The 14,077-nt window shown below is 56.8% G+C and overlaps 1 protein-coding gene across 1 annotated transcript in view; it reads right to left on the bottom strand.

Annotated features, from left to right (window-relative positions):
- The window catches only part of ESYT3 (extended synaptotagmin 3), a 65,194-nt gene that overhangs the window by 31,964 nt on the left and 19,153 nt on the right, over positions 1–14,077 (bottom strand). The window contains exons 3-9 of the mRNA XM_029063267.2: positions 13,867–14,001; positions 13,674–13,750; positions 11,821–11,887; positions 7,422–7,511; positions 7,207–7,262; positions 4,036–4,156; positions 2,044–2,214 (exon numbers count right to left, since the gene is read on the bottom strand). Of these exons, the coding sequence (XP_028919100.1) occupies positions 2,044–2,214; positions 4,036–4,156; positions 7,207–7,262; positions 7,422–7,511; positions 11,821–11,887; positions 13,674–13,750; positions 13,867–14,001 (717 nt within the window). The remainder of the gene's footprint in view (positions 1–2,043; positions 2,215–4,035; positions 4,157–7,206; positions 7,263–7,421; positions 7,512–11,820; positions 11,888–13,673; positions 13,751–13,866; positions 14,002–14,077) is intronic.

The raw sequence follows: 14,077 nt of genomic DNA, 5'->3' as shown, positions 1-14,077 counted from the left end.
TTCGAATCCCAGCTCTGCCACTTGTCATCTGGGTGACTGTGGGCGAGTCACTTCACGTCTCTGGGCTTCAGTTCCCTCATCTGTAAGATGGGGATGAAGACTGGGAGCCTCACGTGAGACCACCTGATGACCCTGTATCTACCCCAGCCCTTAGAACAGTGCTCTGCACGTAGTAAGCGCTTAACAAATACCAACATTATTATTATTCCCCTGACTTTCACGTCCCTATAGACAGCACCACCATCCTTCCGGTCATCCTTGACGCCCCTCTTTCAACCCACATATTCAATCTATCCCTAAACCTTGTCGGATCGACCTTCACTACATCACCAATATCCACCCTTTCCTCTCCATCCAAATTGCCACCACATTAATCCAAGGATTTATCCTCTCCCTCCCGGATGACGGCATCAGCCTCCTCGCTGACCTCCCTGCCTCCTGCCTCTCCCCACTCCTGTCCAGATTTGATTCTATTTAATTGCTATTGTTTTAATGAGACGTCCTTCCCCTCGATTCTATTTATCGCCATTGTCCTCGTCCGTCCGTCTCCCCCGATTAGCCCGTGAGCCCGTCAGAGGGCGGGGACCGTCTCTATCTGTTACCGATCTGTCCATTCCAAGCGCTTAGTCCGGTGCTCTGCACACAGTAAGCGCTCAGTAAATACTATTGAATGAATGAATGAATTCGCTCGGCTGCCCGGATTACTTTTCTACAAAAACGTTCAGTCCACGTCTCCCCACGCCTCAAGGCTTTCCGGTGGTTGTCCCTCCGCCTCCGCATCCAACAAAAACGTCTCACCGTCGGCTTTAGAGTCCTCCATCACCTTGCCCCCTCCTACCTCACCTCTCCTACAACAAGCCAGCCCCTCCTCTTCCACTGCTCCCCGCACCGAGGGGGCTGGAGGAGAGCTCGCTTCACGCCCGGGGCCGGTCCGGGCCCGGGGCTGGACCGTCCGTGCCCACGGCCGATCTGTCAGCCTGGAACTGACTCACCCGCCCAGGGTCTGCCCGGGCCCGAGATGGGTCTGTCTGTGCCCGGGGCCGGTCTGTTTTTCCTGCCCATGCCCAGGTCTGGTCTGCCTGTGCCTGGAGCCGGTCTGTCTGTGCCCAGGGCCCATGTGTCTGTGCCCGGGGCCGGTCCGTCTGCCCAGGACTGGCCTCTCTGCCCAAATCTGGTCTGTCTGGGGCAGGGCCCACCTGTCCGTGCCCAGGGCTGGGCTGTCTGCCCAAATCTGGTCTGTCTGGGGCAGGGCCCACCTGTCCGCGCCCGGGGCTGGCCTGTCTGCCCAAATCTGGTCTGTCTGGGGCAGGGCCCACCTGTCCGCGCCCGGGGCTGGCCTGTCTGCCCAAATCTGGTCTGTCTGGGGCAGGGCCCACCTGTCCGTGCCCGGGGCTGGGCTGTCTGCCCAAATCTGGTCTGTCTGGGGCAGGACCCACCTGTCTGTGCCCAGGGCCATCTGTCCTTGGCAGGGCCCGTCTGTCTGCCCCCGGGGACTGGTCTGTCTGAGCCTCGGGCGGCCTGTCTGTGCCCGAGGCCGGTCTGTCTGCCCTAATCTAATCTGTCTGAGGCAGGGCCATCTGTCTGCCCTCGGGTCTGTCCTGTCCGTCTCTGGGGTCGGTCTGTCTTCCCAGGACTGGCCTTTCTGCCCCCAGACTCCGGTCTGTCCGCGCCCGGGGTTGGTCTGGCTATGACCAGGCTGGCTTGTCTGCCCGGGCCTGGTCTGTCTTTGGCAGGGCCCATCTGTCCGGGCTCGGGGCTGGTCTGGCCGGGCCCAGAGCCAGTTTGTCTGTGGCAGGGCCCGTCTGTCTGCCCCGGGGTCTGGTCTGTCCGTGCCCGGGGCCGGCCCGTCTGTGCCCAGGGCCAGTCCGTCTTCCCAGGGCTGGCCTGTCTGCCCAGGTCTGGTCTGTCTGTGGCGAGGCCCATCCGTCCGCCCCCGGGGCCGGTCCGTCCGCCCCCGGGATCTGCCCCGCCCGTGCCCAGGGCCGGTCCGTGGCCGGGCCCGGTCCGTCCGGGACCCCCGGGGCGTCCGCCGCCCTGACCCACCTCGAAGACCTCGTTCCAGACGGGGTCGAGGCTGTGGCGGACGGTTCGGGTCCGGAAGCGCTCCAGCCCGATGTGGACGATGGCGTAGGGGTCCGACTTGCCCCGCACGCCCAGGAAGCTGTCCTTCGCCGCCAGCTGCTTCCCCGCCATCACGAACACCCGGATCACACCCTGCCAGGCGCACCCAATACGCACACGCCGGGCACGAGCAGACACAGACGGCAACCACACAAGACACCCGACAGGCACACAGAACACACACACGGGGGAGACACAGAGAAGCCCCGATCACCGAGGCGTCGCAAGCTCTGCCTGGGCACCGCGTGCGAGCCATTTATTTTCACCCGACCACCGGGCCGGAGGCGTGTGGAGGGGAGGGGGGCCCCGTCCCTTGTCCTCTACCCCGTGTCCACCCCCTTTATGCCCCAGCCGGGACCGGGAATTTGAAGAGAGGAACGGAGGCGGAGGCTCGGAGAGGTTAGGCGACCCGGCCGAGGTCACCCGGCCCACGGGGACGGGAACCCGGGTCTTCCGAAGGCCGCCCCCGTCCCTGCCCCCCACCCCCGGTCTCCGTGGCCTGGGACCCCCCGACCTCACACCCCCGGCTCACCCAGGCACCCCCCGCCGCTGCCCAAAACTCCATCGCTGGGCCCGGCCCCCCAGAGTCGCCAGCCCAGCGAAGCGGGGCCTCTGCCGCTCCTCCCGACGCTGCTCCCCCAGCTCTTCCCGCTCCCTCTGCCTCTACTCCCCCAATCCCTCCACTTCACTTCTCTGGGCCTCAGTTACCCCATCTGGAAAAGGGGGACGAAGACTGTGAGCCTCACGTGGGACAACCTGATCGCCTCGTATCCTCCCCAGCGCTTAGAACAGTGCTCGGCACGTAGTAAGCGCTTAACCGATGCCATCATTATTATTATCATTCTCCGGGCCTCAGTTACCTCATCTTGAAGATGGGGATTAAGTCTGTGAGCCCCATGTGGGAAAACCTGATAACTTTAGCGTGGCTCAGTGGGAAGAGCTCAGGCATAGGAGTCAGGGGTCATGGGTTCTAATCCCTGCTCTGCCACCTGTCAGCTGTGTGACTTTGGGCAAGTCATTTAACTTCTCGGTGCCTCAGTGACCTCATCTGGAAAACGGGGATGAAGAATGTGAGCCTCACGTGGGACCATTACCCTATATCTACCCCAGCGCTTAGAATAGTGCTCGGCACATAGTAAGGGCTTAACAGATACCAATATTATCTACCCCAGTGCTGAAAAAACAGTGGGTGACACATAATAATAATGTTGGTATTTGTTAAGCGCTTACTATGTGCAGAGCACTGTTCTAAGTGCTGGGGGAGATACAGGGTCATCAGGTGGTCCCACGTGAGGCTCACAGTTAATCCCCATTCATTCATTCATTCAATAGTATTTATTGAGCGCTCACTATGTGCAGAGCACTGTACTAAGCGCTTGGAACGGACAAGTCGGCAACAGATAGAGACGGTCCCCGCCGTTTGACGGGCTCACGGTCTGATCGGGGGAGACGGGCGGACGGGAAACGATGGCGATCGATAGAGTCGAGGGGAAGGACGTCTCGTAAAAACCGATGGCGACTGAATAGAATCGAGGCGACGTACATTTCATTAACAAAAGGATGAGGTAACTGAGGCCCGGAGAAGCGAAGTGACTTGCCCACAGTCACACAGCTGACAAGCGGGAGTCGAACTCATGACCTCTGACTCCCGAGCCCACGCTCTTTCCACTGAGCCACGCAAGCGCTTAACGAACACCGTCCTTATCGTTTTTGTTATTATTCCCTCCCCCGGCCTCCCCCCGCCGCTGCTCCCCCAGCTCCCCCAGCTCCCTCGGCCACTTCCCCGGCTCCCACCGCTCTGCGCTCAAGACAGCTCGGGACCCATCTAGGCCACGGGACTCTTCTAGACGCCTCTCCCCAGGGCGGGCAGGTCACCCTCGCCCCTCTCCCGCCCCCCGCTCTCCCAGGACTCACACAGGGCAGCGGGAAGCGGAGCTGGCTCACGTCCAGGCCCTTCTTGACGGGGACGGTCACCCTGTTGGGCAGGACCAGGTGGGCGGCGATCAGGTCCTCGATGAGGCTGTCGGTCACCTCGCTGCCGGAGAGGATGGGGACGGGGGGACCGACGGTTGGGTCCCCTCCCGGGAAAAGCCCCCACTCCACCCCCGGGCCCCGAATCCTGCCCCTCCGTGTCCCTTGGGAAACACGGCCCTTTCATATATCACGGGAAGCAGCAGCTGAGCCTGGGCTTCGGAGTCAGGGGTCACGGGCTCGACTCCCGGCTCCGCCACTTGTCAGCTGGGTGACCGTGGGCGAGTCACTTCACTTCTCTGGGCCTCAGTGACCTCATCTGGAAAATGGGGATTAACTGGGAGCCTCACGGGGGACAACCCGATTCCCCTGTGTCTACCGCAGCGCTTAGAACAGTGCTCTGCACATAGTAAGGGCTTAACAAATACCAACATTATTATTATTATTAGATTCTAATATAATAATAACTTGACAAATACCAACATTATTATTATTATTAGATTCCAATATAATAATAACAACAAATACCAACATTATTATAATAATGTTGGTATTTGTTAAGCGCTTACTATGTGCCAAGCACTGTTCTAAGCGCTGGGGTAGACACAGGGGAATCAGGTTGTCCCACGTGGGGCTCGCGGTCTCGATCCCCATTTTACAGATGAGGGAACTGAGGCACAGAGAAGTTAAGTGACTCGCCCACAGTCACACAGCCGACAAGTGGCAGAGCTGGGATTCGAACTCATGAGCCCTGACTCCAAAGCCCATGCTCTTTCCACTGAGCCACGCTGCTTCTCTGTATAATATAATATAATATATTATTATTATTAGATTCTAATATAATAATAACGATAATATATAATAACAAATAATAATAATAATAATGTTGGTATTTGTTAAGCGCTTACTATGTGCCGAGCACTGTTCTAAGCGCTGGGGTAGACACAGGGGAATCGGGTTGTCCCACGTGGGGCTCACAGTCTCAATCCCCATTTTACAGATGAGGTAACTGAGGCCCAGAGAAGTGAAGTGACTCGCCCATAGTCACACAGCTGACAAGGGGCAGAGCCGGGATTCAAACTCATGACCTCTGACTCCCAAGCCCGGGCTCTTGCCACTGAGCCACGCTGCTTCTCCGAGCCACGCTGCTTCTCCAACTACCAACATTGTTATTATTATTAGATTCTAATACAATAATAATAATAATAATAACGTTGGCATTTGTTAAGCATTTACTATGTGCAGAGCACTGTCCTAAGGGTCATCGGGTTGTCCCACGTGAGGCTCACAGTCTTAATCACAGGTGTTATTAATAACCAATATATAATCTGAATATAATACTAATAATGATGGCATATTTTAAGTGCTTCGTGTCAAGCACTGTTCTAAGCACTGGCACTGTTCTAAGCACCCGCACTTTGCTGTGGCCTAGTGGCAAGAGCCCAGGCCCGGGAATCAGAGGAGGCGGGTTCTAATCCCGGCTCCTCCTCTTCTCTGCCGTGTGACTTTGGGCAAGCCTTCATTTCTCCGTGCCTCAATTATGTCATCTGTAATATGGGAATTAAGACTGTGAGCCCCACGTGGGACAATCTGATGAGCCTGTATCTACCCCAGCGCTTAGAACGGTGCTTGACATGTAGTAAGTGCTTAAGAATAATAATAATAATGTTGGTATTTGTTAAGCGCTTACTATGCGCAGAGCACTGTTCTAAGCGCTGGGGTAGATACAGGCTCATCGGGTTGTCCCACGTGAGGCTCACAGTTTTAATCCGGGCTTGGGAGTCAGAGGTCATGGATTCGAATCCTGACTCTGTCACTTGTCAGCTGACAGGTGGCGGAGCCGGGAGTAGAACCCACGACCTCATGACTCCCAGGCCCGGGTTCTGGTCACTAGGCCAGGCTGCCTCTCACCTTTTATGTTTTGGGGGTTTGAGTTTTCAGTGGGGGAGAATATGGGGAGGGGAGAGGGGGCGAAGAGACGGTGAGAAGAGAAGCAGCGTGGCTCAGTGGAAAGAGCACGGGCTTTGGGGTCAGGGGTCATGAGTTCGAATCCCGGCTCTGCCGCTTGTCAGCTGTGTGACTGTGGGCAAGTCACTTCACTTCTCTGGGCCTCAGTGACCTCATCTGGAAAATGGGGATGAAAACTGTGAGCCCCACGTGGGACAACTTGATTCCCCTATGTCTACCCCAGCGCTTAGAACAGTGCTCCGCCCGTGGTAAGCGCTTAACAAATACCAACGGTGGCGGCGGGGAGAGGAGAGGGGGAGGATGGGGAGAAGCTGCAGAGCCCCCGCAGAGGGTCTGGGTGGTCCCCCTGCCTGGCATCCCGGGAGATCAAGAAAGAGCCCGGGCTTCGGAGTCAGAGGTCGTGAGTTCGACTCCCGGCTCTGCCGCTCGGCAGCTGGGTGACCTTAGGCAAGTCGCTTCACTTCTCTGGGCCTCAGTGACCTCATCTGGAAAATGGGGATTAACTGTGAGCCTCACGTGGGACGACCTGATGACCCGGCATCTCCCCCAGCGCTTAGAACAGTGCTCTGCGCACAGTAAGCGCTAAACAAATACCAACATTATTATTATATTACAAACAAATCGGGTTGGGCACATTCCCTATCCCCCATGGGGCTCCCACTCTCCATCCCCATTTTCCGGGGGGGGGGGGGGGGGGACTGAGGCCCGGAGAAGTGAAGCGACGTGCCCAAGGTCACACAGGAGACGAGTGGCGCAGCCGGGATTAGAACCCACGACCTTCTGACTCCCACGCCCGGGCTCTACCCACTGAGCCAGGCTGCTTCTCTAGACTGTGAGCTCATTGTGGGCAGGGAATGTGCCTGTTTATTGTTCTTTTGGGCTCTCCCAAGCGCTTAGTACAGTGCTCTGCACCCAGTAAGTGCTCAATAAATGATCGAATTCATTAGAGAATCACCCGGTCTCTGTCCCCCAACTCCCGGCCTCCGTTTCCCCAACTCCCATCTGCCCACACCCGGCCTCCGTGCCCTGTCTCCTACCTTCCACCTCCACCCCCCCGCTCGCTGACCTCTACCCCCATCCGCCGATCCCCTCTCTCCGTCCCTTGACCCCCCCCACTGCCCCGTTCCATCGCCCGGTCAACCTTACTTGATCCCTGGAGCGTCCAAAAAGTTGGTCAGGCCCGTCCAGTTGATCTCCAGATGCTGGGAGGGGCAGAGAGTCCAGTTTGGGCCGGGGGAACCACCCCAGACTCGGTCTCCCCACCCGGGATCCCTCCCCCACCTCCACTGAGGCCCGCTGCCTGATTTCTGTCCTCCGGCCCCTTTCCTGAGCGCCTCCCGGCCCTCGGGGAGGACTCTCACCGGTTTATGGAGGAAGAAAATGGTGACGGCCCCCAGGAACGGCTTGTCGATGAGCAGCGGCTCCAGGATGACACGCAGGGTCCCCTGCAGCTGAAACCCGACCAGAAATTGTCGTGGGGTTGGCTCGGCGCTTACTATGTACCGAGCGCCGCGCTGAGCGCCGGGGGAGATCCGGGGTAATCCTGGCCCCGGGCCCCTCCTCTCCCACCCTGGCCGAACGAAACTCTTAAGCCGTGAGCCCGTGGCGGGCAGGGAATGTGGCTGAGTGTGGTTGTATTGGACTCTCCCAAGCGCTCAGTACAGTGCTCTGCACCCAGTAAGCGCTGAAGAAATTTGATTGATTGACCGGGGAGCTGCTCCCTCTAGACTGGAGGCTCCTTGTGGGCAAGGAATGTGTCAACCAACAGAGGACTCTCCCAGGGGCTTAGAAATAATAATAATACTAATGATAATAATGGCATTTGTTAAGCGCTTACTATGTGCAAAGCACTGTTCTAAGCGCTGGGGAGGATACGAGGTGACCAGATTGTCCCACGTGGGGCTCCCAGTCTTCATCCCCATTTTCCAGATGAGGTCACTGAGGCCCAGAGAAGTGCAGTGACTTGCCCAAAGTCACACAGCTGACAAGCGGTGGAGCCGGGATTCGAACCCATGATCTCTGACTCCCCAGCCCGGGCTCTTTCCACTGAGTCACGCTGCTTCTCTTGGTTCTCTTAGTACAGTGTTTGGCACACAGTAAGTGCTCAACAAATTCCAGGGAAGATGCCTGTTTAATAATAATGATAATATTTGTTAAGCGCTTACTATGTGCCAGACACTGTACTAAGCACTGGGATGGAGTGCAAATCGCGTTGGACACAGTCCCTGTCCCGCTTGGGGCTCACAGTCTCAATCCTCATTTTACAGATGAGGTCACTGAGGCCAGGAGAAGTGAAGCGACTTACCCAAGGTCACTCAGCGGACAAGTGGCAGAGCCGGGATTAATAATTATGTTATTTGTTGAGCACTCGCTATGCGCCAAGCACTGTTCTAAGCGCTGCGGTAGATTCAAGGTCATCATGTTGTCTCACGTGGGCCTCACAGTCTTAACCCCATTTTAATAATAATGATGATGGTATTTAACTGCTTTCTACGTGCCAAGCACTGTTCTAAACGCTGGGGTAGATACAAGGTCATCAGGCTGTCCCACGTGGGGAGCAGCGTGGCTCAGTGGAAAGAGCCCGGGCTTCGGAGTCAGAGGTCATGAGTTCGACTCCCGGCTCCGCCACTTGTCAGCTGGGTGACCGTGGGCGAGTCGCTTCACTTCTCTGGGCCTCAGTTCCCTCATCTGGAAAATGGGGATGAAGACCGTGAGCCTCACGTGGGACGACCCGATGACCCTGTATCTCCCCCAGCGCTTAGAACAGTGCTCTGCACCTAGTAAGCGCTTAACAAATACCAACATTATTATTCTTATTATCACGAATCCCATTTTAATGATAATAACGAAGGTATCTGTTAAGTGCTTTCTACGTGCCTAGCACTGTTCTAAACGCTGGGGTAGATACAAGGTCATTAGCTTGTCCCACATGGGGCTCAGAGTCTTGGGGGAAGCAGCGGGGCTCAGTGGCGAGAGCCCGGGCTTGGGAGTCAGAGGTCATGGGTTCGAATCCCAGCTCTGCCACTTGTCAGCTGGGGGACTGTGGGCGAGGCACTTCACTTCTCTGGGCCTCAGTGACCTCATCTGTCAAATGGGGATTAAGACTGTGAGCCATCGAGGAGATCCCGTCCCATCCCACCCCGCTTCCCACTTTCCCGGCGGGAAAGAGAAGAGCAGGGGCCACCGAGGCCTCCCGCAACCTCGGGGGGGGGGGGCCGGTGGCCGCGGAAGCCAAAATTGTGGCTTCGGGTGTGAGGCCACGGACTCTGAATCACTAGGAGCCTGAAATTCTGCTCCTCCCCTTGCGGTCACGTTGTGCGACTCTGTTGTACTTAATCATGATTATAATAATGATGATGATGAGGAGGATGATGGTACTCGTTAAGCGCTTCCTATGTGCCAGAAACTGTCCCAAGCCCTGGGGCGGATACAAGTAAATCGGGTTGGACGCAGTCCCTGTCCCCCGTGGGGCTCACGGTCTCTAGCCCCATTTTAATAATAATGTTGGGATTTGTTAAGCGCTTACTATGTGCAGAGCACCGTTCTAAGCGCTGGGGGAGATACAGGGTCATCGGGTCGTCCCACGCGAGGCTCCCAGTTAATCCCCATTTTCCAGATGAGGTCACTGAGGCCCAGAGAAGTGAAGTGACTCGCCCACGGTCACACAGCTGACAAGTGGTAGAGCCGGGAGTCGAACCCATGGAAACTGAGGCACGGAGAAGTGAAGGGACTTGCCCCAGGTCCCACAGCAGATAAGTGGTGGAGCCGGGATTAGAACCCATGACCTCTTATTACCAGGCCCGGGCTCTATCCGCTCCACCATGTGCTCTGCACACAGTAAGCGAAGCAGCGGGGCTCAGTGGAGAGAGCCAGGCTTGGAAGTCAGAGGTCATGGGTTCTAATCCCGACTCCACCGCTTGCCAGCTGTGTGACTGTGGGCCAGTCACTTCACTTCTCTGGGCCTCAGTGACCTCATTTGGAAAACGGGGATTAAAACTGTGAGTCTCACGTGGGACAACCTGATGACCCTGTATCCGCCCAGCGCTTAGAACAGTGCTTTGCACCTAGTAAGCGCTTAACAAATACCACTATATGTATATAATCAATAGCTGTAATATTACACAGTATTACTTATTACATATCATATATTACATAATAGTATGTTTGATTGTGATTATGTCCGTATCGTCCATATCTGTAATTTATTTTAATGCCTGACTCTCCCACTACACTGTAAACTCCTTGTGGGCAGGGAACGTGTCTACCAACTCTGTTAGACTGGACTCTTCCAGGCATGTGATAATAATGATAATAATAACAATATCAATAATAACGATGGTATTTTTAAGTACTTACTATGTGCCAGGCACTATATTAATAATAATGATGGCATTCGTTAAGCGCTTCCTATGTGCCGAGCACTTTTCAAAGCGCTGGGGTAGATACGAGGTAATCGCGTGGGGCTCACAGTCTTAATCCCCATTTTACAGATGAGGGAACTGAGGCCCAGAGAAGCAAAGTGACTTGCCCAGAGTCCCACAGCTGATCAGTGGCGGAGGGGGGGATTAGAACCCATGACCTCTGACTCCCAAGCCCGGGCTCTTGCCACCGAGCCACGCGGCTTCTCTAAGCATTGGAGTGGATCAAAACATGATTGTAACAACTGTATTTGTTACGTGCTTACTGTGTGCCAGGCCCTGGGGCTCAGTGGAAAATCACGGGCTTAGGAGTCAGAGGTCATGGGTTCTAATCCCAGCTCCACCACTTGTCAGCTGTGTGACTTTGGGCAGGTCACTTCACTTCTCTGTTCTCAGTTCCCTCATCTGGAAAATGGGGGTGAAGACTGTGAGCCTCACGTGGGACAACCTCATTACCCTGTATCTCCCCCAGCGCTTAGAACAGTGCTCGGCACTGAGAAGCACCGTGGCTCAGTGGAAAGAGGCCGGGCTTGGGAGTCGGAGGTCTTGGGTTCGAATCCCGGCTCTGCCACTTGTCAGCTGTGGGACTGTGGGCGAGTCACTTCACTTCTCTGGGCCTCAGCGACCTCATCTGTCAAATGGGGATGAAGACCGTGAGCCTCACGTGGGACGACCCGATGACCCTGTATCTCCCCCAGCGCTTAGAACGGGGCTCGGCACGTAGTAAGCGCTTAACAAGTACCAACATTATTATAGTAAGCACTTAACAAACACCAGCATCATCATCATCATCACTGTCCTAGGCGCTGGTGTCGCCAAATTGTCCATTCCATTGCTCTGCACTGTGCTCTGCACATAGTAAGCGCTCGATAAATACTATTGAATGAATGAATGACACAGTAATAATAATAACGATGGTGCTTATCAATAATAATAATAACGTTGGTATCTGTTAAGCGCTTACTATGTGCCGAGCACTGTTCTAAGCGCTGGGGTAGACACAAGGGAATCAGGTTGTCCCACGTGGGGCTCACAGTCTTAATCCCCATTTGACAGATGAGGTAACTGAGCGCTCACTATGTGCGGAGCCCTGTTCCGAGCGCTGGGGGAGATGGAAGACGATCAGGTTGTCCCCCGTGGGGCTCCCAGTCTTCATCCCCATTTGACGGATGAGGGAACCGAGGCCCAGAGAAGTGAGGTGACTTGTCCGAGGTCACACAGCAGGCGAAGCCCTTCGGACTCCAAGGCCCGGGCTCTAGGCGCTAGGCCGAGCTGCGGCAGGCTGGCGAGAGGACCCGGGTCCACCGGCTCCCAGCTGGGGGGCGGAGGGGGGGACGCTCACCTGGATCCCGCTGATTCCGGCTCTCATCTTCTGGAGCTCCACGCTGATCTCGCAATCCCCGATGTAACTGGAGGGGCGGAGGGTGGTCACCACCGGCCCCGGGACCACCCTCTCGCCCCCCGCCCGCCGCCCCCTTAATCCTGCAGCTCAGTCCTCTGCCTCCTCCAGAAAGTCTCCTGGATTCGCAGGCATTCATTCAGTCTGCACACAAAGGTGTGTGCGGAGCACTGTACTGAGCGCTTGGGAGAGGAAAATAGAACAACAAACGGACGCATTCCCTGCCCACAACGAGCTGTCAGTCTAGTCCCACCTGACATTAATAATCATGATGGCATTTAAGCGCTTACTACGGGCCAAGCACTGTTCTAAGCGCTGGGGGAGATACAAGGTCATCGGGTTGTCCCACTTGAGGTTCCCAGTCTTCGTCCCAGAAGCAGCCAGCGTGGCTCAGTGGAAAGAGCCCGGGCTTTGGAGTCAGGGGTCATGGGTTCGAATCCCGGTTCTGCCACTCGTCAGCTGTGTGACTGTGGGCGAGTCACTTCACTTCTCTGTGTCTCAGTGACCTCTCCAGTGAGCCACGCTGCTTCTCTGACATTCCCCCCGAGAACCCCAGGACCTCCTCGCCTTCTCACGGTGTCCCGGGCCTGTCATCCCCGCTGGGTTTGGCTGTCGGGAGTCTGTGCTTCCCCACGCCCCCCGGCCCATCCAGCCCAGGACTCTGTCTTCACCAGGGGCACCGACAAATGGGAACCCCTCACCATCGGCTTTAAAGCCCCCCATCCCCTCGTCCCCTCCTCCCTTCCCTCCCTTCTCTCCTTCTCCATCCTGGGCCACACACCGCGCTCCTCTGCCGCCGCTCGCCTCCTCCCCGGGCCTCCGGCTCGCCCGTCCCGCCGCCGACCCCCGGCCCGCGTCCCGCCTCCGGCCCGGAACCCCCTCAAATCCCACAGACGATGACTCTCCCCACCCTTGAAAGCCTTCCTGAAGGCCCACCTCCTCCGAGAAGCCTTCCCGGTCTAAGCCCCCCTCTCCTCTTCTCCCGCTCCCTTCCGCGTCGCCCCGACTCGCTCCCTTTCTTCACCTCCCCTCCCGGCCCCACACCGCTTCACATCTGCGTCCCTCATTTATCGATTCTATTCATGTCTGTCTCCCTATCTAGACTGTCAGCTCATTTTGGGCAGGGCATGTATATTGTATATATTGTATATTGTCTTCACCCAGGAGCTTAGTAGAGTGCTCCGAACGCAGTAAGCGCTCAATAAATACAATTGACTGACTAATAATAATGTTGGTATTTGTTAAGCGCTTACTAGGTGCCGAGCACCGTTCAAAGCGCTGGGGGAGATACGGGGTCATCGGGTTGTCCCACGTGGGGCTCGCACACTTTTAATCCCCATTGTGCAGATGAGGGAACTGAGGCCCAGAGAAGTGAAGTGACTCGCCCACAGTCACACAGCTGACAAGTGGCGGAGCCGGGAGTCGAACCCGTGACCTCTGACTCCGAAGCCCAGGCTCTTACTGAATGAATGACTCTCCCCTCCTTCAAAGCCTTACTGAAGGCCCATCTCCTCCAAGGGGCCTTCCCTGACTGCGCCCCCCTTTCCTCTTCTCCCGCTCCCTTCTGCGTCCCCCGACTCGCTCCCTTTCTTCATCCCCCCCAACCCAGCGCCGCACCGCTTACGTCCATATTCCTGATTTCTTTCTTTCCATTCACATCTGCCTCCCCCTCTAGCTGGTTGTGGGCAGGGCCTGCGTCGGTTCGATCGTCCTCTCCCAAGCGCTCCGCACCCAGTAAGCGCTCGACGACCGACTGACCGACCCCCCAGGCCCCGGACGCCCCCCGGCTGACTGACCAGATCTGGAGATCCAGGGTGATCCGTCTCCGGTTGCTCTGGTCGGTGTGGGCCTTGACCCCGTTGATCTTGGGGCACTGGAAGACCACAGAGGACCAGACGGTCACCCCCGCCCTTTCCGAGAGGTCGACCTGGCCGCGGGCCCTCCCCATCCCCGGCCCCGGCCCGTCCCCGACGTGGCCCCCCAACCCACCTTCTCCCCGAAGCAGAGCTTGGTGAAGGTGAAAGTTCGCAGGTGGCTGCTCTTCTCCCGGATCTTGGGCTCCAGCTTCTCCTGGAATTTCTTCTCCATGATCATGCCCAGGTAGGGCCAGATCTGAGCCACGATCTGACGGGACACGGAGGATACCCAGCCGGGCCCGGAGAAGCCCCCCAGACACACAAGCCAAGACACACAAGCGCAC

This window comes from Ornithorhynchus anatinus, chromosome 1 (genome assembly GCF_004115215.2).
Source record: "Ornithorhynchus anatinus isolate Pmale09 chromosome 1, mOrnAna1.pri.v4, whole genome shotgun sequence".
Lineage (NCBI taxonomy): Eukaryota > Metazoa > Chordata > Mammalia > Monotremata > Ornithorhynchidae > Ornithorhynchus > Ornithorhynchus anatinus.
Note: the sequence above shows the minus strand (reverse complement) of the source record. Positions and strands in the feature narration are given on the sequence as shown.